The sequence below is a fragment of the Grus americana genome, unplaced genomic scaffold, assembly GCF_028858705.1.
Source record: "Grus americana isolate bGruAme1 unplaced genomic scaffold, bGruAme1.mat H_23, whole genome shotgun sequence".
Taxonomy (NCBI): Eukaryota; Metazoa; Chordata; class Aves; order Gruiformes; family Gruidae; genus Grus; species Grus americana.
In genome coordinates, this window is record NW_026561342.1 from 1 (window position 1) to 27,372 (window position 27,372).

At 46.9% G+C, this 27,372-nt stretch overlaps 1 protein-coding gene across 1 annotated transcript in view; it reads left to right on the forward strand.

The window, feature by feature from the left end:
• Positions 1-9,167: 9,167 nt before the first annotated feature.
• Positions 9,168-27,372, forward strand: part of LOC129200244 (rho guanine nucleotide exchange factor 7-like) — a gene marked incomplete at its 3' end in the record, with an annotated part of 71,560 nt that continues 53,355 nt past the window's right edge. Inside the window, exons 1-2 of the mRNA XM_054811584.1 lie at positions 9,168-9,469; positions 23,873-23,959. Of these exons, the coding sequence (XP_054667559.1) occupies positions 9,305-9,469; positions 23,873-23,959 (252 nt within the window). The remainder of the gene's footprint in view (positions 9,470-23,872; positions 23,960-27,372) is intronic.

Below are 27,372 nucleotides of genomic sequence, written 5' to 3' on the forward strand. Positions count from 1 at the left end.
CCTGCTACTGATACTGTCATTGAATTTGAAGTTAACCATGGCTCTGTAGTTAATCAAGTTTTATATACAATGGCTCCATAGTTAAGAATGTTGTAGATAGTTGCTAAGTGGTTGCTAAGGAAAAGATCAAAGGGAATTGTTTGAAGGAACATCTGTAAACTAATAGTCCTGGAACACTAAGACCTTGAATGAACATCTAATCAAGATGTTTACACAGCCACACAGCCAACTGGGCAGTGAAGATTGAAGTCCAGGCATCCTTAACTGAACTGTCTTCATTATAATACTCAAAACCACACCCACAGGTCAAGAAGACCCTTGACCAGGTGAAGACCCTTCCTCCGCGCAGGCACAGTGATTGAAGAAAATGACACAGCAAGTATTATAACTACATGTAAATTACTAGCCAGTCATTGTAACTGGGAGTGTACTACCTTGTAACATTTATGTATAAATATAAGGAGGAAACCAGCATTGTACGTGCTTGATTTGTGGAAATCCATCGAGCACCTATGCCTGAATAAAAAGGCAATGCGTCTCCTGTGTGTGTGAGAATTGGCTAATTGCACACCAGGTAACGGGTCCGCTTTTGGGATGACAGTTTCTGGCGACCCAGATGGGACTGCTGTGACGGGACCGCCGTGACGCCTTGCCTGGATTGACTTGCCGGCTGCTGGTGGGGAGACGCTGCTCTCCGGACTCCAGCACGCACCGACCCTTTGATCGGGGACTCTGTGAGTATCCTCCCCAGCCGGAGTGGGTAAGCGATACAACGGTGCAACGCTTGCTGTAAGAGATATTGCTTACTTGGTTATTATATGCATGCATGTGGGAGGTTTAATAGGTAGTCATATACATTTGACAGTGACGACTGGAGTATGGGAAATCTCGGTTTAGAACGGCCTTCTTGGGAAGGTATGTGGGCACCCGGCAGTCAGTAACAACTCCTTGTTCCCCAGTAGGTTGTACTTTAAAACACTGGGGCAAGTGGGGAGGGGATCCCCTACCAAAAAGAAAACTGGCAGAATATTGTACTCAATGGTGGCCAAAGTACAAATGGACGATGAGGAAAAATGGCCAGAACAGGGATCATTGAATTATAATACAATTTTGCAATCGATGTTATTTTGTAGAAGGTTGGATAAATGGGATGAAGTACTGTATGTTGATTTATTTTTCTCGTTGAGAAATGATCATGAAACACAAAAAAAATGTAATTTGTTAGTTTCTGATTCAAACGTAATGATGATGATGAAATATATGAAGAAGGCACCGAGGTATTGTTCTGCTTGCAGTATAGGAAAAAGGTGCCTGAAGCTGGAAGAGGAGGAGGAAGATATTCAGATGTTAGTGGCTCCAGACAAAGAAAGTGTCAGTAATGGAGAGGAAGGCAATGAAAGAGGTAGTGATAACTTATTTACACCTGAAGAAAAAAGAATGGTTATACAAAAGGCAAGGGAAGAAAATGAAAGGCCGAATGCTAGGGATGGCCCTGATCGGTTTATGCCAACTCTGGAGCCAAACTGGAACCTGAATTCAGGTACAGGTTGATTAATGATTAAGCAATACCAACAGCTAATTTTGTACGGGATAAAAAATGGAATATCTAGACCAAAGTATCTCGCTAAATTGTATCAAGTAGTACAAGGTAAAACAGAAGATGCATCTGCCTTTTATGAACGACTGTGTGAGGTGGCCAGAAAATGGACAGATTTGGACCCTGAAGATGAGGCCAGTAAAATGACTTTTACCACCTTGTTTGTAGGACAATTGGCACCTGATACAAGAAGGAAATTATAAAAAGTAGACAGAATGTCTGGGATGACAATATCCCAGATGACTGAAATTGCATACAAGGTATATAACAACAGGGAAGAGGTAGAAAAGACAGAAAGTGAAAAAGAGAAATTGCAAGCAAGCAAGCAAAAGGCAGCAATATTGGCAGCTGCTTTCATGCAAGCTCAGGCCTCCTCCCGAGGCCAAGGTTTTCAAAGGGGACGAGGAAGAGGTCGGGGAATAGGAAGGGACTGAAGAACTAGAATTCCACTAGAAAAAGATCGATGTGCCTGTTGTTAAGAGAAGGGACAATGGAAAAATGAGTGTCCAAAAGGACAATCTAATTGGACTCCTGTCCCAGCCAAGGCCCCAATACCAGAGGAACTAATCAGGGCCGTCAATGAGGACTCGGATTGCAACCGATTAAATGCAAAATTGGTAATAAAATGTTTGCACATGAATTTTTATATATGCCAGAATGCCCTGTACCTCTAATGGGAAAGGATTTGTTAACAAACTAGGGGCGCAAATAACCTTTGATAAAAACAAAATTAGAGTTCATATTCCACAAAATAATGTCTGGGAAGCGCAAATATATGTATTACAGGAATTACTGAAAAGAATAGAAAATGGAGAAAAAGAAGTACCAATCAACTCTCTTTCTGAAACAGAGGATGCTGTAACCCCTTTTGTATGGGCAACCGAGAAACCTGGAAGAGCTAAATTGGCCAAACTGGTAAAAATAGAATTGAAGCCAGGAGCTAAACCGGTAAGGTGAAAAAAGTATCCTATGAAATTGGAAGCCCAGGTTGGACTGGAACCTATTATAAACAATTTCCTCAAATATGGACTATTACGGCAGTGCCAGTCAGAATATAACACCCCAATTCTACCTGTTAAGAAGACTTTTGTAAATTGTACCTCAAAATGTGAAAACTTAACACACCTCCAGCCCCCTTTAACCTGTAATAAACCCCAGAATCTGAGTTACGCTTGGGCCCATGCCAAATTACCTCTAGGGTGGTTTTTACTTTGTGGACGGCTTGCTTATACTTACGTACTGGCTAATATAACTGGAGGCCCTTGTTCTGTAGGAACATTAGCTCCTTTATCATTAAATAAGGAAGATCTAAAGCCTGAAAAAAAGATTAAAAAGAATTGACCACCAATTGCCTGAGGATTGTGAATCCCAAGTTACCTTGTATTGTGATAGTGAGATGGTAGCTGCTGCTACATTAACACCAGGAGTCGGAGCAGCTATGAATTACCACACATTAAAGAGAATTGCTTGTGCCTTGGTAAAGGATATAAACTACACTTCACAAGCTCTAACAGCTCTTGGGACTGAAATGACTCAAATTAGAGAGGCTACACTAGAAAATCGAGCGGCTATAGACTATTTATTATTGAGACACAATCATAGGTGTGAAGAATTTAAAGGGATGTGTTGTTTCAATCTTTCTGACAATTCACTACTGATAGAAAAGAAGGTCCAGCAGTTGAAAGAGCTAGCTTCTAAATTTTCAGAACGAGAAGGATCTTGGTTGACTTCATGTCTTCCCAATTTAAGTTGGTTAAAACAATTATTTGTATGTGTCTTATTGTTTGTAATTTTGATTTTTACTACCTGTTTTAATCATAGAATCATAGAATGGTTTGGGTTGGAAGGGACCTCAAAGACCATCTAGTTCCAACCCCCTGCCATGGGCAGGGACACCCTCCACTACACCAGGTTGCCCAAAGCCCCATCCAGCCTGGCCTTGAACACTTCCAGGGAGGGGGCATCCACAGCTTCTCTGGGCAACCTGTGCCAGTGCCTCACCACCCTCACAGTAAAGAAATTCTTTCTAACATCTAATCTAAATCGACCCTCCTTCAGCTTCAACCCATTACCCCTTGTCCTATCTAATGGATCTGCTTTTTGGATGAGACTACTGCAGTCAAGTCATATAATCACTTTAACCCACTCATTGTACTCCTCTCTAAAACGACTTGGGTTATTTGCCCCACTATTTCTTATCAGTATTAAAGATTTTTATGGCTAGAAGAATCAAATATCTTTTCTTCTGATTCCTAGCATAAACTTATTCTGTTTATATCCATTTGTTCTTATGCTAGCATTGTCTGTAAGCTTAAATAGTTTCTTGCTTGTCTATCTGTGATATTTACCCACCAATTTACCCAGCCCTCCTGTCCCCTTCCTCAGGCTTTGTTTCGCCAGGGCAAACAAGCCAAGCTGCCATGAGATCACTGTCAGTCTTCTAATGACTCTGTTTCAGTGTGATTTAATTTTTCTGGAACACAAGTGTCCAAGTCTCTGTGCTACACTCCAAATGAGGTTTTACTAATGACTCTGTTACACTCTTTCTTACCTTTACTCTGCCCAAAATTCTTGATCAGATACATCCCAGAATCCGAATTGCCCTTTTTTATGGATGGTCATGTCAGTCCTCTGTAATCAGAGCAAAAGTTTTAGAGCTTGCTGCTGAAAAACTGTCACAGCTTCATCAACTTCAAGGGAGCTGTGACAGCTTCCACCAGCTGGGGATCTGCAGCTGATATTTCAGTTTGCAGGACACAGCTTTCTCTGTGGCTGGCCCGAAATGGTGTAGCTTGCTGCCAACTCCCCTCCCCCAAGCCCTTCCCTAGGGGAACCACTGATTTGCTTCTGCCCAGCCTGCAATGTTGGAAAAGGACTTACTCCATATCATCCTAATAAAATACAAGGCAAAATTTGGCAAATATTATTCATTCAGTATGTGTGTGTCAAAAAAAATCTAAAAATCTCAGCTCCTTTTTTTTTTGTTTAAATTCAAAACATTTTCAGTCATTTTAGCCATTTTGATTCCTGGCCATTCAATTCTTGTCCTTCATTTCTTTCTCAGTCCTCATGAAGTGTGAATAAAACTTTCAAAATGACAATTAAAATAGATTTTTTTTTCCCAGGGAGAGAGCCTACGTGTGACTGCACTGCTGCCCGTTATCCTTCTTCATTTCTTCTTTTCTCAGGTCTATCCTTCATCTTCTATCATCCATGATTTAGACTAAGCCCTTCATGACAAGGACCATCACTTTATATTCGTCTCTGCCTAAAGCAGAAACGATTATTATTGGTTTCTGAAAGTATAAAGAATGTGGCGGATCAATGCCATCATCCTGAACTGCACTTAGGAGACAAAGGCAGCGTAGCTGTTGAATTGATGCTCTCGGGAGCACGGAAGCAGAGCTACATTTTGGGCTATCGCAAGACTTGCCAGAGGACTCTGCGGATATTTCCATCTAAAGATCATAGCTAGGGTAAAAGCTACAAAAGCACCGATGACTGTAAGAAAACTTGTAACACACAGAATTGTCTCAGTTGCCCCATCGAATGAAGCAGATGTTAACAAAAATTTTGATTGCTGAGACTAAGATCACTAAGGATCTGGCAGCAGCCCGGACACTGAGCTCAATCAGAACATGGTGTCAATAGGCTGCACTGATTTAAAATAAAGACATGGTGACAGTATTTCTGCTTTTGAATAGACCCTAAAGGCACTTGCTCAGGAAGTAGTAGAGCAAGTGGGCTAGAGGTCTGAGAGATATGAAACCATAGCCCAGTGGAAATAAATGAGGGAGCTGAGCTCTGGAGCATCTCTCTCCCAGCTAAAAGCCCTAACCATGTTCAGCATCCCTGCTTTCCCTCAGGTGCCTGCAGCTCACATGAAAGAAAGAGGTTTAGAAGCACCTTTTCCTTTGTTTTTTTTTTTTCTTTCTTTTTGGGACTGACTTGGATGTTTCTGCATTCAGCACACCGCATACCGTGAACCCCATCTGAGAGGCCCAAGTCTGCCTGGCCACCCATCACGCTGCCCTGCAGCCCTGAGCATCACGCTGCTCCGGCCCTTTGTCAAGCACCCGCTCCAAGAGCCCCGTATTTGTGTTTCTGCATCAGCACTTTAGCTGCACTCTGTACAGTACTCATTTATTTATGCTTGATTGACAGGCTTCTCAGGACCAGAAATTTTGCATCTGCCCATTAAAATACTTTGCAACTTGGAAGATAATGAAATAATTGGTTCTCTGTTGTGGTGTTTTTCCTCTCTGTTGTCACCTGTGCCAGTACCATGCAGCTCATGGATCTGTCTTCCTGAGTTCACCAACACCATCTTTGGCATATAGATTTTAACTGACACCTTCAGCTGACAGGCAGTCAATCAACAGCAAGGAGAGCTGGTGATACTGCACTTGTGATAGCTGGTTTCAGTAACTGCAAAAGACTAGCTCCCCTGCAAGTCTCAAGATACTTTTGAAAGGTAGGTTTAATTAGACATGGAAATGTATCTGTGAGTTTAATACAGAAGCGTTGCTTTGCTGGGGTGAGGTTTTTGCTCAGAGGGATGTAAACCTCCCTAGGCTAAAACTACAGAGATAATTACAAGTAGGACAGGAATCCCAGCACAGTGATTGATCCAGCATGACCCCTATATAGCTAATTACAGACTGTCAAGGCAATTTCTGTTCAAGCCGGACCAATATTTAATTAGTCTCCTCCCCATTGAAATCCTGACCTTGGTTTGGCACCGGGAAAGCAGAGAGTCGGGTATCCGGCCAAAGCATCTCATCGCTGCTCCAGGGGCAGGCAGGCAAGGGAGTAACAGCTGAAAACGAAAAATGGCAAATGAGAGTCCAAAATGAAGCAGCAGCTTTCACTGCCTCCTAGTTCCTTCCTCTCTTGCTCTCTCTCCTCTAAAACCTGTTGCTCAGGCTAAAAGATAAATAAAACCCACAGAAGTACAATTGCCTTTTGGTGATTTAATTTATAGTGCAGAATAGAGGAGATATCTTTACTGGTGACTTTTTGGTCAAATTGAAAAGTGGCAATTTATTCCTGCTGCTTTGTCTTTCAACCACTTTCTAATCCGTGGCAGAAATTTATCTTCTACCTCATGCTTACCTGGTTTCCTCAGTAACTTCTCCTAAGAAGATGACAAAAGCTTAGGAAAGGACAACTAAATTGTCAACTGCTTAATCTTTATTTATGGAAAATGATATGCTGTTAAATCTACTAGATTTCTGCCAAAGCTGGCTGATGTATTTCATAGAATATTTCTTTTGCCGTTGTTCAGAAAAAAAGGTCCAGATATTATTAAACAAATCAAAATATAAAAATGTCTTTGCTTGTTTAAAAAGATGTAAGACCTGCAAGTTACCTGAACCTACATACGTGCTCCATGTCTATCCTTTGAAAGTCACTACCAAAATGACATTTTCAACTTTGCATATATTTAAAATGTTTGCAGAAAAAGCTGGTTAAAATCATGCCTCTTGGTGCCTTCAGAAAGGGTTTAGATTGCTTAAACATTATCATAATGGCTGCTTAAATAAAGATATCAACAGTTTATGATTTAGAAACAAAAGTGGGACCAAAGTCAGGACAGAAGAGAATCAGAACAGCTTTAATTGTGAAACAAAGAAGGAGTGCAGATTAGCAATAATTATATGTTTCACTGTTTGTGTGACTTCAAAACTCCCACCATGGCACGGGTTCCACTGGCTGGATGGTGCAGATGCCAAATAGCTGTCTGTCCTACGAGTTTGCGGTATCAACGCTCAGGACTGGGGCACGCAGGAGGAAGGGATAAAACAAGACAGCAGTGCAGAGAATTTGGGTGGTCTGCAGTAAATACCTTGTAAGGGAAGGTCTGAGAAGGAAGGGAGCCAGGGAGAGACTGGCATGCTCCTAAATCTTTTGGGCACTTTCATTTTTTTTTCCTCTAAAGATTTGGAAATGGTTCTCCCACCTGTGGCAAGCTTCTTTCAAAGGTCTCCAGGTAGGCTATCCACACACCTTTCCAATGGCAAAAAATAGCCATGTCTGTGTTCTTCATAGCTCACCAGCTATCGGGTAGGAAGCTGTTGCTCAAAATATATATGGAAGGGGCAAAAGGAAAGACAAAGTTCAAATGATTGATGCTAACAAATTTGGGATGAGGTATCACACCTCAGGCATCAGAGTTTAAGAAAATCTGTTTATGTTATGGATTAGAAGGTGATTGAACATTGGAATTAGATTATCTGGTCTCAAATCCAAAGGCATCGCTGACAGAGCACTGGAATAGGCTGCCCAGAGAGGCTGTGGAGTCTCCTTCTCTGGAGATATTCAAAATTCACCTGGACACGATCCTGTGCAGCCTGCTCTGGGTGACCCTGCTCTGGCAGGGGGGTTGGACTAGATGATCTCCAGAGGTCCCTTCCAACCCCTGCCCTTCTGTGATTGTGACCTTCTGAGAAGCACGCGGGCTGGCTTGCAGACCAGGAGGGGAATCTGGACCAGGAGAACACCACACCAGAGGTGCTGCTCTGGGGCTGCAGTGGTGGCAGACGTGGTGAGCCAGGCTGGAAGCAGGACCAGAGACATGAATTCTGGGCTGGCAATGACTCCTCTAACACTGCCTTGAAGGCAGCTTTGCCCCTCGAGGGGGTCAGGTGGGGTGCGAGGGGAAGGGAGGAGAGCGCAGGCCATGGTGGCATCACCTCTCCAGCATGTGTGCTGCATCAGGGAGCCTGATGGCGACAGATGGGCCCTGGGGAGCCCATGCCAGGTCTTAGCAAAAAAATAATGATTGCACATAGGGTTCTGTCCAGCAAAGTCTTGAGGAATGGGGCTTTGCCGGAATAAAAACCACAAGGATGCTTTCGCTGCTCTTATTTCAGGTTAGCCTTCCCAGCCCTTCTGACTTCTGACGTGGGCTTCCCACGGCGGCGTGCCGCAGGCCGTGCGGGTGGGAGCTGCCGGGGAGGCACATGGCGAGCTGCAGGCGTGGCGGTGGGGACGGGGCACACCGAGGCGAGCCAGCGATCCGGCCGCTGGGCCGAGGCTCCCTCGGCAAGGAAACGTAAAGCTCGCGTCAACGGGACCAGTCGTGCCAAGAACCCGCTGCCCGTGCGCCCAGCGGGAGACGGTGTGAAATCAGTCGCCCTCGGCCGAGCACCACATGCCCCGTGGGGGCTTGTTCCCTGCGCGACGGCGCTGTCCGAGAATGCAAATGAGGAGCCGGGGAATTCGGTAACTTTTCCTCCCCCGCTCAGGAGGCCACCGCCGCCGGTGACCGGCTGCTCCTTCCCTGCGGCGCTGCCTCCCGCCGCGGTCGCCCCGCTGCGCGCCCGCGGAGGCGCCGTCCGCCCGCTAGGGGGCAGCCGCCGCCCGCCCCTCTGGGTGCGGGTCCCCGCGGAGCGGTGCGGGGCGAAGGGGTGCGGAGCGGTGCGCGGGTCTCCGCGGGCGCGCTGCCCCCGCGCGGTGGGGCCGCCTGCCGCCGCTGCCAGTGATGTCATGGGGCGGCGGCGGCGGCGGTGGCGGGGGGGGGGGCGGGGAGGAGGCGGCACTGCAGCTGCATGTGTCTGTAGCGGCGGCGGCGGCGGGGCCGGGGCGTCGTCATCTGCATTCACATGGGGGCGGCGCCGGCCTCCGCCTGAAGCCCCCGCCCGGGGAGACACAAAACCCACGCGAGGCGCGGGGTGCCGCGACCCCCGCCCCGCTGCCGCCGCCATGAATTCGGCGGAGCAGACCGTTACGTGGCTGATCGCCCTGGGCGTGCTGGAGTCGCCCAAAAAGACCATCTCCGACCCCGAGGGCTTCCTCCAGTCCTCCCTGAAGGACGGGGTGGTGCTCTGCCGCCTGCTCGACCGCCTGCTCCCGGGCACCATAGACAAAGTAAGTGCCCGGTTCCCCCCCTCTCCTCTCCCCGCCCCGGCCGCCCCCCGCCGCCCTTTGTGCAGCCGGGCCCGCCGCCCCCGGACCCGGCCTCGCCCGCCGCCGGGCCCCCCGCGCCGCCTCCGCCCGCGCGGGAGGGAGGGGGGTCCCCCCGGTCCCGGGGTGGGGGGCGTGAAGGGCGCGGTGGGGCGGGGGGAGGTTCAGCCCCGGTCGGGCGTGCGCCCGGGGGGGCCGGGGCGAGAGCGGGGAGCGGCAGCGGGCAGCCCTGGCTGAAGAGGGCTTTCCCCTTCAGGGCCACGATTTTGCAAGTGTTTTACATAAAAAAATTGCTCCGCTCTCCAAATCGAAGTCCTGGATGTGCAGGGAAGAAGCATTTTTTTGGGGGGGGGGGGCGCGTTATGGACCTTTTGTGGCATGCTACGAGCCGGCCGCAAACTTGTCTACGCAACTGCTGGAACAGTCGGTGCCTCACCTCACTTGGGAGGTGCTTCAGCTCATCCCTTCCAGCCTCTGAAGGACATCTTCATCTTTGATGCTTAGTTTTCTTGAAGGCTGTTTTAGCGTTATTTGGGTCTTTTACTGCTCGGTAGTCTGTGGAAAAAAAAAATCTCATTCTTTTCGGGTTGAAAAAACACGTTACAGCTCTATTCTGCGTTGCGTTTGAAGAAAATGCACTCTGTCAGGTAACTTTTATGTGTTATGCGTGCGTACGTAATTTCTGTCATAGCTCAACTAGAGGCAAGGGGGTTTATTTTTGATACCATGCCTCAAGACTTGGGTCGGTGTCGTTAACACACCTGGCGCTCAGCAATGTAGCACACGTAGTGACCCGCGTATTGGCAAAACTTTCCTTACGAGCCAGTACGAGGTGGTGAAGAGAAGATTGATGAAGGTCATCTGCCATGCTGATGGGAAAACTCCTTGCTTGAAAATAACACCATATTTTGGACCTTTTGCAGCTGGCAGACCACTCCATGCATTGGAGCCTGCTGACAATGGGCTTTTGTTACCTTTTGTGGCTCTTTTTCAAGCAGTCCGCTGACCCACAAAGTTGAAAACCAGTGCTTTGAGCTCGGTAGGGCACTGGACTGGGATATCTCCTTTCAGTTCTTTAGTTTGCCACCAACTGGGATTGTTACTGGTCTATGTTGTACTCTAGCACGGAGGTCCTGGCCCCGGCCTGGAGTCCCACTCTATTGGGTGTAGTAGGTCATTCCTGCCCTCCTAAAATCACAATCAAATTAGGAGGCAGCATGGGGATACAGAAACCCCGCAGGAGCCCACGGTGCCATCACCGGGCGATGGAAGCGATGAGAGCGGGGCTGGCGTGTCGGCAGCAGTGCAAGTGTGGGTAACTCGGGGTCCACCACAGTGGCCGGTGGAGCTAGCTGGGACAGCCGAAGCCACAGCCGCTGCCGCCAGCTTTCCCCACCGCCATGTTCCCAGAAGTGGCTGTTTGTGTGATGGAGCCGAAGAGGACGTGTGCTCGCCCCCGAGATGCTGTGGCTTTATGGCCGTGGTACACGAGGTGCAAGCTGCTGTCCAGTATGCTGGGCCGTAAGCTGCAGCTCCGGAGCTGGTAAACGTCCTGCTCCACGTGTCCGGGGTGAGGTGTGTGACGTGGGGCTGAGGGCAGGGACCCCTTCAGCATGGGGACACCCCCCCCCCCCAGCTGCCCACCCACTTGGGCAGGCTCTGCCTGTGCCTCCTTGCCCCCAGGCTCTCTTGCCTGGTGGCACCAAGCCTGAGGAGGGTCTTGGCAGCCCGTTCCACCGCACCGCTCCAGGCACCCTCTCTGAGCACCTTTCCAAAATCTTGGGCTTTGGGTCCTGAGCTTCAGGGCAGAAAAGGTCCTTCCCCTTGTGCAGATGTCAAGTCTAGTAAAATGGGGTCCTCAACTCAATTTGGGAAACGGCCTCTACTGAACAATGAAATAAATAAAAAAGCATGACAGAAATAAGTGTTAGAACAGCGTTTCCCAACTTAACGTGCTTTTCTGTGTATGGTATAACTAGGAGCGGCTCGGTTACTGTGAACGAGAGGCTCCCTTTTCTTTTCACGTCAGAAGAGCGAATACCTCTGATGTTTGGGCAGGGGGTCCCTTCACGGCACCCACACCCAGAGGACTGTTTGCGGAGGGGCACAGCTCCCCACCGCCTACTCCGCTCCCAGCCTGGCCTGCAAGGAGCTGTCGGGGGGCTTATCAGGGACCCCATGGTGGGGAGGCACGGGGTTCGCAGTGGGTGGGACGGCAGCCGGGGCGGGAGGGAAGCGGGTGCTTCGCAGCCTCCCACCTCCCCGAGCTCGCCCTGCGTTGAGCACGGTGCTGGGGCAGGCGGCTGCAGGAGGTCCCTGCCAACCTAGCGTGTCTCCTCTGGCTTTGGCTTAGTTAAAGTCTGGGAAGAAATAACCCTTTTTAAAATTTTTTCTTTTTTTTTTTTTTTAGGGGCTCTTTTGTGAGGGGAACTGTACTTATTTTTGTGGGCCTTTCACATGGCACTTTCTAATTCATAGGTGTGTCTGATATTCATGAACTCATTTTCCCATCCAACTTTTTGATTATTCTTTTTCTGTGAACTCAGGCTATATACCACATACTTCTTTCATGCTCTCAGCTACTGGTATAAGTCTGAGCTGTTTCCATAATACCTTGTTTTTCTGTTTCATTTTTTTTACTAATAAAAACATCCAAAATTTACATCCTTCCCTGTATTCTGTTATTTTTATCAATTTCTTTTTTGCTACTACTGTTCATTTACCTTGCATGCTTTTATACTGAGTGCATTTGAAATATGAGCCCTTTTATTCCTTATATGTCCTGAAAGCCTCCAGTTCAAACTAGACAATTTTGAGGTCTAAAAGATACAAGGCTTGTCCCACAGATGTGGACTGTTTCAGTTCTTAAAATCATTTGAGATCATAACTTCCTATAAATATCTGACATCAGCAGACACTTTGAAGACTTGCAGAGCTCATTTTTCTGTAAATACAAAGTAATAACTAAGCCCAAAGAGAACATAAAAAAAATATAAAATTATAAATAAGAAGGAATGTTTATCAGTTGTTTTTTAAGATATTTTCTAGAAAAGGCTATAAATGCATTTCTTTCTTTCAAAAACTGTTTAGAAACAGGATTCAATATGTGCAGGAATGTAATAATACATTTTTTTGGCATTTTGTGCTTTTTAAAGCCTCTGGGTATCCTGAGAGTAATTAGTAGAAGATTTCTAATAAATAAAGGTCGTGTGACCATAAAAGGAATCAAGCACTTGAAGGTCAAAGAACAGATTTTTCTTAAGTCGATAAAACAAATTAGTGGGTTTCAAGGCTGGTTAGTATGTTCTTCCTTTAGATTGCTGTGATTCGTATACCATCCTTGCACAGAATAACATACGGAGCTTCTTGTCAGGAAGTTTTAGCAAAATTTGTTTACATTACAGTCATCTTCTATCTTGAACAGCAGCAAGGGACAGATATTAAATTCACCAGATTCTAAGAACTCTGAATGAAGATACTTTGGAAAGTAATGTTTTTTCAGACTGTTTCTCTGATTGTTGGGCTCCCATTTAATGTCATTGTGGTTCCTTTGCATTTGGAGAGAGAACATGACAGGGTAAAAGAAAATAGTTGGGTTAGGCAGCGTGATGGTAGGGCTCAATAACCTTATCCTGAACATGGTACAGGAACAAAACGGAGAGCAGTTATTAAAAAAACCCACCAAACACCACAAAAACCCCAAACCCAACAAAAAACACAATAGCTTCCCCCGACCCTGACCAAACCCAGCCATGTCTTAGTTTTTTAAAGTGCAGAGATCTGTACTGAAACACACTGGTCAGTTGATCTGCCCTAAAGGATAGGGGATTGCTGAATTCTCGGTGTTTGAATGAAAAGACGTGGTTTCATGTTACAGGGTTTCAAACCTGCATTGTAAATTTGAGTTACTTTGATGGCAGAGGAGAGTATCCCGGTGGAAGCATTGCAGTGCAGTTGTCTGCCGCGGAGATGCTTTTCCTCACCGAGATCATTTTCCAAACAGATTCCTCCATCGCAGACCAGTTTGACCCACTTTTGACGTTGTAAACAGAGATCAGAACTGGAGCAGGAATTTTCCTTGTCATATGAGGCTTCGCGCTCCATTAAGTTTTGTTTGTACTTTCATTTTTGGTCAGCTGTTCAACAGAAAGCATCGTTTTGAGGGCAGCTTTGTTCCGTTCAGGGAAAATAGGGAAGACGCATCGGGGGATGCGATGCAGCGGCCATTTGGCACTTCGCGGTCCCCCCCTCCCCTGTTAGGGGCTCCTGGAGGGGATGAGAGCAGCTGGTTCAGCGCTTTGAAGCCAGGGGAGGGGGAAGTGTGATGGGTCTCGCATGCCTTGGCCCCCCTCTCTGTCGAACAGACTGTCCCCAGCCGTTGCACTGAGCGTAGGATTAAACAAGCCAGAAGATGCTCTGCTGCGTGTGGGAGGCCGATCCAAAACACAGCCGCTTCCTCTCGCTGCTCCCACATCTCCTGAGGCGCGAGAGGAGCGGTGCGAGGCTGGCCCTGGGAAAATAAATCCTTGCTGAAAATAAGTTCTTGCTGTCTGGGACTCGGTGCACGGCTGGAAGAAAACTTCATTCTCCGTGTGGAGGATTGGGCACCGGTGTCGACATTAATTTGGTTATTATTTGGGATAGTATCTGGACTGATGGGAGCAAAGATTAGGATCTTTTTATAAATACCTGGTGTATTAGTATAATTCTCTTTTTAATGATGGAGGTCTTTGGCTAACCGAGGTGTTCCGAATTGTAGTTTAGGAAGAAATTAGCACTCTGTGACTCACAAGGCAAATGAGTTGCTGTGTGTGAGCGCAAGCGCTGAAGAAGAGCCAAAGTCCCCAAAAGGAGGGTTCAGGCTGCCACATGTGGCAGCCGTCTCCCCAGCCTGGTCCTCGCCACGGGTCTTGTGCCCCTACGGCTCTGCCAAAGGGAGATTTATCTGCACTTGTCTCTGATTTCACACGGATGTATGAGGACCAGCTACTAGTGTCATGTTGTGACAAGGTGTGCCCCGAATGTGGTGTTTCAAGCGTTTGCAAAGGGAGAAGAAAGGGAGGGTGTTGGGGAGCCAGAGGTAGTAACAAGCAGTGATTTTTATAGCCCGATAACCTCTGCAGAGGGTGCATTGCTGGCTGTGAGCTGACTGTGGAGCCCAGGCAGAGCTCAGGAACGGTGGGGAGCATCCCACCAGTGGTGCAGAGGTTACTCCTAAGGTAGCAGTTGCCAGGCGCTGGTTGCCCCCTAACAGTCTGAATTTGGGAAATTCTTCTGGCAGGATGGCTCTGCCCCTGCAGCCCTGCTGAGGTTATCAAGGTCTGCTGGGCTGAACCAAAGGACTGTCCTGCCTTTGCTGCCTGAAGTCCATCAGGAGGGTAGTGCAGACACTGGTATTAGAACAGCAGCAGCAGCAGGTCATCATAAGACTAGACCTGGGAGGCAGGAAGCGAAGATCTGCATTTTAATGTGCATATGTTCTCTCCCCCCGGCAATAGTCTTTACGTAGAGCTTCCCAAGGAGATTATTGTGCTTCTGGCAAGAATAATCCGTGCTGGGCAGCTGTGCCTGCTGTGGCTGCGTGCTTGGGGAGCACCGGCATGTGTGCAGATGCTTTTGCTCCAGGGCGGAAGCACTGCAAGGTCGAGCCTAGCGCCAGGCGAAAGTCATCCCAAGTGAAGTTGTTAGGGTGCCTTTTTCCTCAATACGTGCTGTTCTCCTAAGTGTCACTGTTCAGTCCTGTTACAGAGTTGGCCACGTTGTCATTTGCCACTTTACTCCTGTTGCCTTGTGAGTGCAGGGGTGCATGGATGCATGGAAGGAGAATGCCCGTGCTTTTCCCATCTATGCACTGGCTCTGTAATTCTGGTGGCTGGGATGTTATCCAGAGAAACACCATCTGCCTGTGTGTGCTGAGGAAGCAGAGGGCTTGTATCTGCGTTTGCTGTCTTTTTCCTTGAAAAGCAGACCCTGTTAATGCGTAAGGGTCTACACTGAATTAAATAAGGACATGCCAGACCCTGAGAAGAGGGGGAAATGAAGGAAACTGCTGGTGATTAAATTGTTTTTGTGAGAAAATACAAAAAGTTAACGTAGTTTTGCTGGTCTTGCTCTTGGTTTGTTCTTGGTATGTTCTTTCTATGTCTGTGCATAATGTGGACAACAGAAACGCAATTCCTTAGCTCTCAGGTGCCCTACTGCTACCTGGACCATCCTCCGAACGTTGTGCCTGTGTGGGGAAAAGGAAGAGCTGTGGGGATGCCAGCAGCACGCTCCCCCTGGTTACTGCTGCGTGCTGGTGGCTGAGGGCACCGCATCGTTCAGCTGAAAATGTTTAAGATTGTAATTCAAGCCTTAGAAATACTGGAAGTCTGGCTTGAAAATTGAAGTTTACAAATTGTATGTAAGTGTATTTATATATATATACACACACATATATGTACTTAAAATCTGGCTTTGAACCACTGAGGGGAATTCAATATACCTCCTTCTTAAATAACAATTTTAATTAGTTGTTACCCAGTGGCTGTGATTTGAAGAGCTGGAACCTTAAAACATTTCAACCATGACAGGGCTTGCAAAAATACTGTGAGCTGGCAGCGTGGAAGCGGCGTCAGTCTTGCACCTTGGCTGGCTGCGCTTCACTCCCTGATCCTCAGCCAGCGTGACACTCCTGCGCTCTCCCTGACTTCACTGCATGGAGCAAAGCCACCTTCTCTCCACATCTCTCAGTATGACCTGGTTGCTGCCATCACCCACCACTAGCACTGCAGAGGGGTGGCCGGCCTCGTCTGCACGAAGTTCCTGTCACACCGCTCCTCACCATGGACGGACCTTTGGCACCCGGTCTCCTCTTGGACCATGAAACGCTGCTTGGGTCTGAGAGCATTTCGTTCAGGTCTGCATTTACCTGCTCTGCAGTGAGTGCTGTCAGACGATGTTGGCAGCTCACCTGGGAGGGGGTCTCCACCATAGGGCTTTGATAGTCCTACGGAATATTTTCATGCACAGAGAGGGTGAAAAAGCAGAAAAATCATACACACACCCCCCCCAAGCCTCCAGTGCAGCTGTGCTGACAGAGAAGTGCTTTTGTTGGCTTCGTTAATGTCGTTGGGGGAAGCGGTACCGTTAGACTGGCAGAGGAATTCCCTCTCTGGCATATGTTACATCCACACCGAGGAGCGATGCCAACATATCTAGCAGCAGAGCTCTCCCAGTGTAAACAAACCCTGAGTGATTGGACTCCTGAAGCCCAAGCTCGTGCTGCATCAAAACAGTGATGCTGCGCGGGAAGCGCTGCAGGGTTTACGTGAGAAGGGGTGCAAAATTCCTACCTGCCAGCCTCCCTTTGCAGGGGAACGCCAGCAAATGGAGCTCCCAAAATACCGCTTTAGGTAGGTTCTCACCAAGCGCTGCCCAAATGCTGCTACACCTGGAGCAGCACTTCACCAAGCTTTTTCCACTCGCTGACTTCAGAGGAGCATACGTCTTCCTGTGGGAACCTTAGTGCTGGCACCCCTGGAGCTCCGCAGCGTGAGGCTGATAATACTGCACGGGGTTGGTGACCGTTGCATGCTAGCTGATTTCCTCCTTTGCTTTAAAATAGCAAGAAAATAAGCAAAACCACAAGAATTAGGAATATTAGTTCTCAGCATTTAGGAAACGCTGGAAAGAAGATTACTCCTCCAGCTGTAACTAGATCCTCTTATGTGTATATGTAAAATTCTTCATGCACGCTCCCGTGCACGTGTTGCAGTAGGACTCCGGCCAAGTTCAGTTCACAAGGTGGGCCTGCAAGTGGTTCATAATTGCAGTTGCAAAGGCAGCTGTCAGTCTTGTATTTGCTAAGTTTTATGTGCTTGGCATTCTCAGTTTCTTAATGCTGTCTTAATGTAGTTTTTTGTGTGAAATACAAAAATATAATGGAAACTTGAGAAAACAAAAGTACCGTCTGGAATGTCCCGACGTACTAGCTCACGTACTAGGTACCGTCTGGAATGTCCCGACGACCGCTAGGTCACGTACCCACTTCATGGGAGTCAGTTTATAGACTTTGATGGGAATTTGATCAAGGTCCAAGGGAAGTAACAAAAGTACAGCACTTCCACTGCAAAGAACGTACTGTTTTCCTGAACATTGTTTAATACAGGTGTGCATCTGAAAGGATGAGCTGAAACAGCTGTATCAGTTTTACAGTATCGTTTTCACAGGGCAGATTAAAGAAAAAACGTGGCTCTAGTTGATGTGTAAGACTCAAAGAACCAATTTATCAAGGCTGCCACAGACCCGGCTGGCATTTTAACCAAACTGTAAATTTCCCTTGCAAACTTAGCTAAACTTAGTTTTTGAGGGCTATTTCCAATAAGGGGCTGAAGCAGCTAAAGCAGAACATCACTGTGTTTGAATGTCGGTCACTATTAATGAAGGCTGGTCAAGCAGACGAGCATTTCCGAACATGTGCAGCAGAAGAACTCCAAGAGCTGAAGGAGTCTTCAGTCAACCATAGTGCTCCTGATTCCAGGTGCCATAGCAGGGTGGAAGTTGAAGGAGCGTGGAGCTGTGGCTGATGAGTCAGTATGTCCCATTGGACAGTAAAGGAAGGGTGGTGGGATAAGGTTTTGTGGTAGAAGAGTAGGGCTAAATGTGGGATTGGAGTTTGGGATTGGAGTTGCTGGTTTGGAAGGTGGCGTCATGTGGTCTGAGGTGGGACAGATGGAAGGATGGGGTACAGGGACTGGTGAGGTGATATAGCGTGTGCAGCAGAAGAGTGTCAGGTGTGGGGTCAGCCATGCTGAAGGCTGTGGAGCGAAGCGGTGGGATCGAAGAGCTGCTGCTGTGGCTGTCACTAATAGTGGTGTCCAAGGGCAAGAGGTTTGGAACCTCCATGCTAAATTATTTCATAAAAAGTGGGCACGTATCACTTCTCAGGATACGCTGTTGAGTTCTTCCAAAGGACACTCAAAGAACACTTGTAAGTGCAGGAGATGGTTGGAGTTTGGGACGCTAAGCAGAAGGCTCCCTGTGTTAAAATCCCAGATGGGGTCAAGAACATAGGTACACTCTTGCTTTTGCCTTCTGCTGTGTCTTAGCTCTTGGTTAACTTCAAGGCCAGGTATCCTTCTCAGCATATAAGAAGTTTAGTGCATATTTTAAGGCACCTGCTTTCCTCTGTGCTGTATGCAGACCTTGTGTGAATTCTTGGGTGAACCCTGGAGATTTAAAATTTGAGTACCTTAGTGCATGGCTCGTAAAAGCTTCAGTCTTTTACTAGATCTAGCTCATACTATGTGTGCTGACTGCCTGCTGCTGTAAAAGCATGGGTTTTCTCATGCCAAAATACAGATGTCTAGCACACAGTAACTGCTGCATGGCTTATTATTGAAGAGTTTGTGGGCAGCAGGTTTTATAGGTCGGGAAAAATAAGTACTAAAGAGCTACAGTGCTGCAAAAACAGTATCGTGTTAAGATCTGGTGCTCCACCAAGACACCTAATTTTGAAACAAAAGTGTGCATTGCTGAGAATCCTGGTCCGTGTTTTTAGTTTAAACGTAGCATTCTCCTAATGTTATCTGATGCCACCAGCAAGACGTGTGATCCATGAAGTGGTTGGGCTCAACTGCAGGGTGCTCCTCGCTTACAGATGTGGAAGATGTGACTTTTAAAGTGCATCTGTGACTCCTGCTGTCCTGGGAGGAGCGTGGGGCTCCATCTGCAGTCCTCTGAGCCCAGTTCTGCTCACTCATTATGGACAGAGCTCCGCACCTGCCATCCATCCCTAGCAATGGATTCTTCCCCGTAAAGCAGATGATGCCCTCCCATGTAGCTACAGGGAATGCTGTTGTGACGCCACTCTTTCTTTTCCTTCCCTGCTGGGTGCAGTTTGTGAGGGCGAGTGCTCTGGGACGGAAGACGGAGCAGGAAACTCGAATGCCCCAAGGGATGGGCCCTGCTGGGCACGGGTGCAGGAGCAGACAGGAGGTAACACAGCTGGGAGCGGTGGGAAGGAAGGAACCTGCGGGAGTCGCTGGACAGTGAATCACCTGCAGCTTCACAGCCCAGCTTAGTGTGAGAATGGCTTGGCTTCCTTCTCATTATTTTTTTTTAATCTCATTTTTATCCCTGAACACAAACCCCGGTGACAATCCCCAGCCTGCAGTGCTTGTACAGGAGGTGTTTGCCTCCATCGGATGATCAGTCGCCCTTGATGTCAAAGGCCCCCACTCAAAGGGGCTGGGCACAAAACACGGCTGCTGTGGGACTGAATAGGATCAATAGGACCCTTTCATTAACTTTCCTGCATTGTTCATTTATAGTATTTTTACTGATTAGATTGCGGTAATGCTCAGTGTGTACAAGGTGTTCTGAAACCTGGAGAGAAAACTGTTGCTTGCTGCAAGGCGGATACCGTGTAAAAGGCTCCAGGCAGGATGAACAGGGTGCGGGAAAATGATCCAGCACGTTGTGACAGAGGATAGCACCCTCATCCACACTGTCCCTACAGCACCTCCCTTAGGGATTGCATTGTTCTGTGATGCTCTTGACAGTGCAGGTTTGATTCTTCACGAGATTTTCCCCTAGTATCCCTACTTGAGGGACGAGTCTTTGGCAGCCGTACTGATCAGGACATTTTTAAGTGTCTGCTGGACATGCCCACTAGTTTGCAGCTACCTGTTCTCCATTAGTTACTGCTTTGTAGTAACTCAGATAGTCTTCTTACATAGTAAATCATGTTGTACATATTATATGTCGTGCTAGATAAATGATTGATTTTTTTTAACTTTTCTATAGTAAACCTGCTGTCATTCAATCTCTTCGTATTGCCCTCCTGGTACATTCCTGTTTATATTTAAAGACTTCATATACCTCTCCTCCTTTGACCCAGTTTGTCAACTTGTTCAGCAGATAAATGCAAGCAAACAGCTAGTTTCCCATACATATAGCTGAAGATGTCTCCTCCCTTTTATTAATTTCTCATGTTTACTCATTGCAATCAAAAGATTGTGGGTTTTTTTTTCTTTTAAACTCATTATTTTACAGATTCCTTGCTTATTTTCTTCATACACTTTCCCTGTCCAAATGCACTAATGGTAACCTTTTTCATTTTTTCTAAGACCACCCCTGTCGTACCTTTTCTTGATACTGCCTGTCTCAGCATTGCCCTTTTTTATGCATTCGTTGTTGTTGTTGATTGAAATCATAGATTTAAACTGATCAAAAGGGATGTAACATTTAGCCAGGTACCATCTATTTGTATCCTACATTGTTCTCCATCTTTTCTGGATGGTAGAAAATGTGCTCCGCTCCTTGATAGCTGCGCTGCATCAGATAAGTGTCCTCATTGAACTATCCATGATTTCCAGAACTACTCCCTGAGAGATTAAATCTTAATCAGAACCTGTACCTGAACCATGAAGAAGGTTTAAACTGTTGCTGCTCTGTGTATTACCTTCCACTTGTCTCTTTGGATTCCGTCGTGGAGCCCTGGTCCCTAATTAAGAATCTGTTAGGTCCCTCTGGAATCCTTGTCTTTTCTAATTATTATGAACCTTTTTTATTTGTATTACTACAGCACATAGAGGTTCCAGTTGGACACTGAGGCCTCTTTGCACTAGAAGTTGTACAGACATGGAAGAAGACAGCCCCTATTAATGAACTAACGGTGTTGGTCTGTGAAAGCAAGAGGATGAAGCAAATATTGGAGAGGAAAAGATGTAACCTCTTTATTTCATTGACTTTATGTACATGCAATCTTCTTTTTATTAAGCCAAGTAATTTTGGAGTATGACCCTACTTTTATTTTGGTTATCCTTTCTCTCTGAATGTATTTGCCGTCCTTCAGGCAGACTAGAATTTACCTGCCTGTGATCTGCTTGCATTTATGTTCTGTTACATTTTGAATAGTCTGTAAGGCTACAAATGTGATCTATGAGAGAGAGGTCACCCTCCTGAGCTTCCTATAACTGTATGTAAAGGATGTCATATACCATAAGCGTGACTTTAACATGGGCTTGGCTGACATAATTGCACTTTGAGATTCTGTCAGGGGGGCTGAGTTTGTTACTCAGGTCCCTCGTGTTTCTCAGCCATCTGTAGGGGAAGGTTGCCAGAATCACATTAAGATTTCCCAGGTAAAGAACTTAACAGGTTTTCTTCTTTTTATGGGATCATTAACACTTTAAATTTCCAGCAGGATACGAATGCTAAGATATTTTTAAAATCTTTATGTATGCTTCCATCTCCTGCTGGATAAAAATGCCACTGTGGCCACAGAGCTGAGAAAACATAGCCTGCTTCTCGCATTGCCCCTGAAGTCTGTGCCCTAGTTTTGTGGGAGAACAAATGGCATTTCTAAAGATTTACCATAACTTATTTTACTCTTTTGAGGCAAGATTTTTTTTTAACTGGAAACACACATTAGAGTGCTGGTAGGGCTGAGGTCTCGCAGACATGTATTTGGCATGTATTTTAAACTTCCAGACCTGAAAGAGGACAATTTGCAGGGTTTTGGTTTTCTTTTTTTGTTCTTTAATCTTTAACTGGAAGTTTTTACCCTCTTCTAATCAGATGTCCCTCCTTACCCTTTTTTGGGGGGCCTGTTTCAGGTATTGTGCAGTCTCTTATGAGCTAGTAGTATCTATATCTGGATTTCTTACAGTGACTGAGTTCTGCACTTAACATGTGGGGGCTTTGGGAATAAGGAGTGTTAATGTGAATTATGTTATGAGACATTTGCTTCTTTTAAGAGAAATCTAGATTTGCTGTGATTTCTTGAAAGAGGTTATTCTTGTTTGGAGAGCAGAAGTAATTTTAAGATTTCTCAGAATGAAAAGAGGCCTTGGTGAAGTAGAAGCAACCAAGGAAATTGTGGGTGCAAAAAAGAGTTGAGGAATTCTGAAGTATAAAGGGAGATTGAAAACAGTTATTACATGAATAATTTAAGAAAACAAAATTATAAACTGCAACTATGAAATTATTGTATAAGTATTAGGAATATGGAGAAGGGGGCATACTAGAAGCATCAACTTCCATGGAAATATTAATGATGCTCTTCATGTTTCCAGGAGGGTTCTCTCACCATTTGTATGCTTTCTGAATTTACTGAGATCATCTTTTGGGCTCTTGTACTCACACAGGACTTCTTTGGCATTCCCTTTATGTGTTTGTTTTTTCTTTTTGTGTGGAGCAAAAGGGTTATTCTTAACCCACAGTGGTTTATCATAGTACCAAACAATTTGAGGAGTTTGGTTGGGGAATATGCTTGCTTGAGGACAGGAAAATTCTTCAACTCATATAACTACCAAATTCCTTGTATTACAAAATAGTGGCTTTCTTTTAAAACTGAATTTTGTGCTTAGAAAGTGATAGTGACCTGTGTTTTAAATTTCTTTGTACCAGGTTCAGCCTGTCATGCTGTTGTATTTGTTCATTTTTGTGGTACCCCAGGGTCAGAAATACCTTTGATACCGTACGAACATATGGGAAGGCATTACCTTGGTTTCAGCTTGATGCAACGTTTGGAGTGAACCTGATGTTCACCCTGCCAAAAGCTCTCCTTTTTTAAATTCAGTCAGGCTTTTCCTCTTCATGAAGGTGCTTTTCTTCTGGGGTAGGAAGTGACTGCAGCTGTTTAACTCACTACAAATAAACAAAGGTCGTTAACATCGGCCCCTGGAATTGGTAGATTATTAACTCTGGGTACTGATATTTTTCCGCTGAGGTCTATGGGGCATTTCTGATATATTTCCTTGTTAGAAACCCAATACTTAAGGGTGAACCGAAGTCAGAACAACGGGGGCGCTGGCAGCCCCACAAACGACACGGGCCATCCCGAGGAGGGGCTGTGTCCTGGCTGCCCCACCTGCAGCCCCTCAGCCCGGGGCACCGCACCGCCTCACCCTGCAGCCCGAAGCCTTAATGGCGCAGGGACTCTGTACTATTATTTAAAAAAAAAAATTAAAGACTCCTCAGCGGCGAGGCCTGGGAGCGCTCCCATCGGGGCTCCCCGCCTTCTCGCCGGCCGGGCCTGCGGTTGCAGCCGGGGCGGGGCGGGGGCGGGGGCGGGAGAGGGCCGGGAGGGCCGGGCCGCGCCTCCCTTCCCCTCCCCGCGGCGGGGCAGAGCCACCCGGGGCCGCGCCTGGCCGGGGCACCCCAACCCGCGCTCCTGCCCGCCACCCCCTGCCCTCGCACGCCATTTCCTGTGCTCCGTGTTTACTTCCCGGTTCAACCCCTTCACTGGGAGCGATCGGCGCCGCCGCCGTTTGCAGAGGGAGCGGGAGGTGAGGGGAGCGGCGGGGCGGGGCGGGGGCTGCTGTGCTGCACTGTGCCGCGCCGCTCCCCGCGCTGAGCCGTCCGCCTCTTCTCTTGCAGGTGTACCCGGAGCCGCGGACGGAGGGCGAGTGCCTGAGCAACATCCGCGAATTCCTGCGGGGCTGCGGTGCCTCCCTCCGCCTGGAGGTGAGTCGAGGGGGCGGCGGCAGGCAGCGCCCAGCGGGGCCGGGAGGGTTGCCCGAGCTGGGGGTGTCCGGCTCGACCCCTGAGGATGGGGGAGGGGGTTTCTCTGCGTCCCTTTACCCGCCCGGCGCCACGGCAGGCAGCGGTGCCCTCCCTTTGTGCCCGGGGACGCGGGGGCGGCCGGTGGCGGGCGGCTGACAAGATGGTGGCGGGCGCCCCTCCCCTGGCTGCGGGTCCGGGGGGGGGGGGGGGGGTGACGGGGAAACCTCCGCGGTCTCTCCGCTGACCGATGGGTCTCAGTGGCGGCTGCGCCCTGGCCGGGCCTCCCGTCCATCGCCGTGGGATGGCTTGGCTTGGCTTGCCGGCGGCGTGAGTGCAGAATGTGCCGTACCGCGTGGAGGGGGCATGTAAGGGCCTCGGTTCGCCTTTACCGAGCGCTGAGGGAGGCTGCGGCCCGGCCCTCTGTCAGTGTCAAGCAGGCAGATGCTGCCGGGGCTCGGTGTGCCGGAGGTGAGGGAGGGGTTTGTCCGGCTCCGGTGCGGGTAAAACCTTTGCTTTTGTGTTCAAATGGATCGTCGGTAATAAAGGTATAAATTGCATCCGATTTATTTGTGAAACTGTTTCTGAAGCGCTGGAGTTGGCTTATGGAAATTAAGTTGGTAACAGTCAAATGAAATGCTAATTAAGAAAAATGGTAGGTGCCGTTTCTTCCGTTTAAATTAACGTTACATAAAAGCCCAGCAAACTGCCATCTTTTCCAAACGTGTTTGCAGGGTTGCAAATTAGGTAGTCATATATTACCAGTATATTTAGCTATAGCAAGTACATGCTGCTGTCAAGTTTACTTGATGTGCGTGCGTGGGAAGGAACCGATGCGATTTAAAAACAGGTTGCAACTTCTCTGCACTGGAAAGTGAGAAGTATTGTAATCTCAGTTCTTAGAGGCGTTTTTTGGGTGGAAAAAATGGTTTCTAGTGCTTCCGAACTTAAATTAGTGAAGTGGTGCCTTAATTAGTGCTCGGGTTCTTACAGTACCTCTGGTCCTGCCTGTAATTTTGCCAGGCAGTAGCAGAATATCATTAGAAAGAGTCTGATTGCTTTCCTGAGGCCTCTAAACAGTGAAGTAGCATTAGTGAAATTAATGATACTTACAGGACTTGCATTTAATCTTAGGTTCTGTCATGGGGAAAGATGGAAATTAAGACAGCTTTTAGCGCTGTTCCTTGTGAAATAAGACCTTGCATTCTTACCTGCCTTTCTTCTCCCGCCCTCCTCCAAATAAATAGAGAATTTTCTATGATTTGTTGGGAGACAAAAAACAAATTAAGTTCTAAAATACTCAGAAACCAGGTTCTGGGGTGAACTTTGCATTCTGTCAAGCATTCTTTTTTTGCATTTAAGTAGCCAGCTCTCCATTTGTCTTTTCTAGGACTGCATTAAGTTTTTCGTGTTTTGAACATTTGTGTGAGAGCTGATCTAAAATTCAAGTAGTAGACATGCATGACCTAGAGAGGATTGGTGAGGAAGGCACTTCAAATCTCAATTCAGAAATAAATTGAGTATTGCAAATGTTAAAGCAAAAGGGGAAAAAATACCATTAATATCCCTCCCTCCTCTTTACTCATTTCCTGCATCAGGTCTCTCACTGAAGTTTTTGCAATTGTGACAGGCTGGGAATAGTCACAGCATTGCAATTTGGTCTCCCTTTTGTGGTTGCGGAAAGCTTTTGTCAGCTCTTTTCCTCGGAGTGACAAGAAAGTGAAGAAAAATGATGAAAAGAAAAGATAATTTTGGTCTTACTCTCAGAGCCTGAATATTTTTGGGCATAGTCAAATTGTTAACCTGGCCTCAGGGGCTTCTCAGCAAGATTGCCGGAAACTCCTTTCTTATGTGGAGGTAACTGGCTGCAGGAGCTTCCAGCTCAGCATGTTGGAACAGGAATTACTCCCAAACTACCAGAAGAGTTGAGAGGCTGGCAGGAAGGGGCACAAATGTTTGGGCTTACAGAGCCTCTTGTGTGTGTATTTATGGCTTGTACGTTGGCCGTTCCCTGTTGTTTTCTCATTATTTTTTCCAACCCCCTAGCTGTGGCCAAAGATAAGAGGAATGGCAACCCAGATTCAACCAGCAAGTAGCTGGCAGGGGCCTCTCGGCCATCCGCTAATCCTGGGCTCTTTCTCCCGTCTTCTTTAAAAAAGTGTGAGTCAGACCTTGTGGATCTCTGCCTTCCTCACTGTGGGAACTGGGGAGATGCCATAGCTCATCTGTGCAGCGTCTACATAATGCTTCCTCAGTTGCGATCAGGTTTAGAGATTGTACCGAGCAAAGTGTGTGTAGAGTGTCTTTGGAAGCGGTGAAGGGGATATTTTCAGAGAGGGCAGATTAGCTAATCAAGAGTTAATGGTGAGTATAAATATTTGACAAAGTGGTGGATGTGTATGTGATACCTTAAATAGCAGAAGCATTTGGATAATACAGGTATCAGAGGAAGCTCTAGAGTGGTGTGGGGAGATGTGACCTTGTTCTGTGCACCAATGTAATGCTTTTCCTAATAAGTACTTCCCAGTGTGGAGTTTTGCATGGCTCTGCAAGGGGTGCACCTGAGCCTGACACTGAATCTGTGTTATGTGTAGTTGGATCGGGTGGTTCCTCAATGTGTAGTTTTGTGAGTGTGGTTAGAAACACAGTACTGATTTAGTTAGCCTAGGTTCAGCATTGCACAAGCACTTTTTGCTCCTCGATCCGAACTCATCTTAGAAATAGGAGAATTGTATTTTAACAAAACTGTGTCAGAGCTCCTTGCCTTGTTGGAGCTCTGTATGGTTCCAGCTTTGGAGACTTTGTTATGGCATGTTTGAGGACTTGATAAACTGCTATGGTTAATGGAAAATTGCACAGCAGTAGATGGCTTCTCTGAGATGCTTTCCTCTGTGCTGTCCTTTTATTAGAGGACATGATTGGTGTTGTCTTCCTATCCTAAAAATAAGGGGTGGAGGTGAGAAACTTTGTTGGTTTGGAAGTATTCTGGTGTTTGAAAGTTGTTGTTCTTCTTCCTCTTACTTTCCAGTAAGTCTGGTCTGTTAGAAAGATAATAGGATATTCAGAAAGGATATTTAAATTTCTAATGAGAAGGATTGCTATTCCTCAGAGGAAACCAGTGGCTTCCTTCCCACACTCCCTAGTATTTTTTGATGTTTAAGTGTTCCAGAGCAAAAAGAGTACTTAATCTGGAGCTTGCAACAATCCTTTGTGAGATGAAATCTGGGTTGGTAAAGCAGAGCAAATTTGAAGAAATAACCAGAAGAATGTTCTGCGAGTATTGGTTTAATTATTTTTTTTTAATACAGGTTTTTTGTGTGCAGATACAGAGAGCTGAGAACGATTAATGAAAAAATGTTCCTAAGACTTCAACCAGG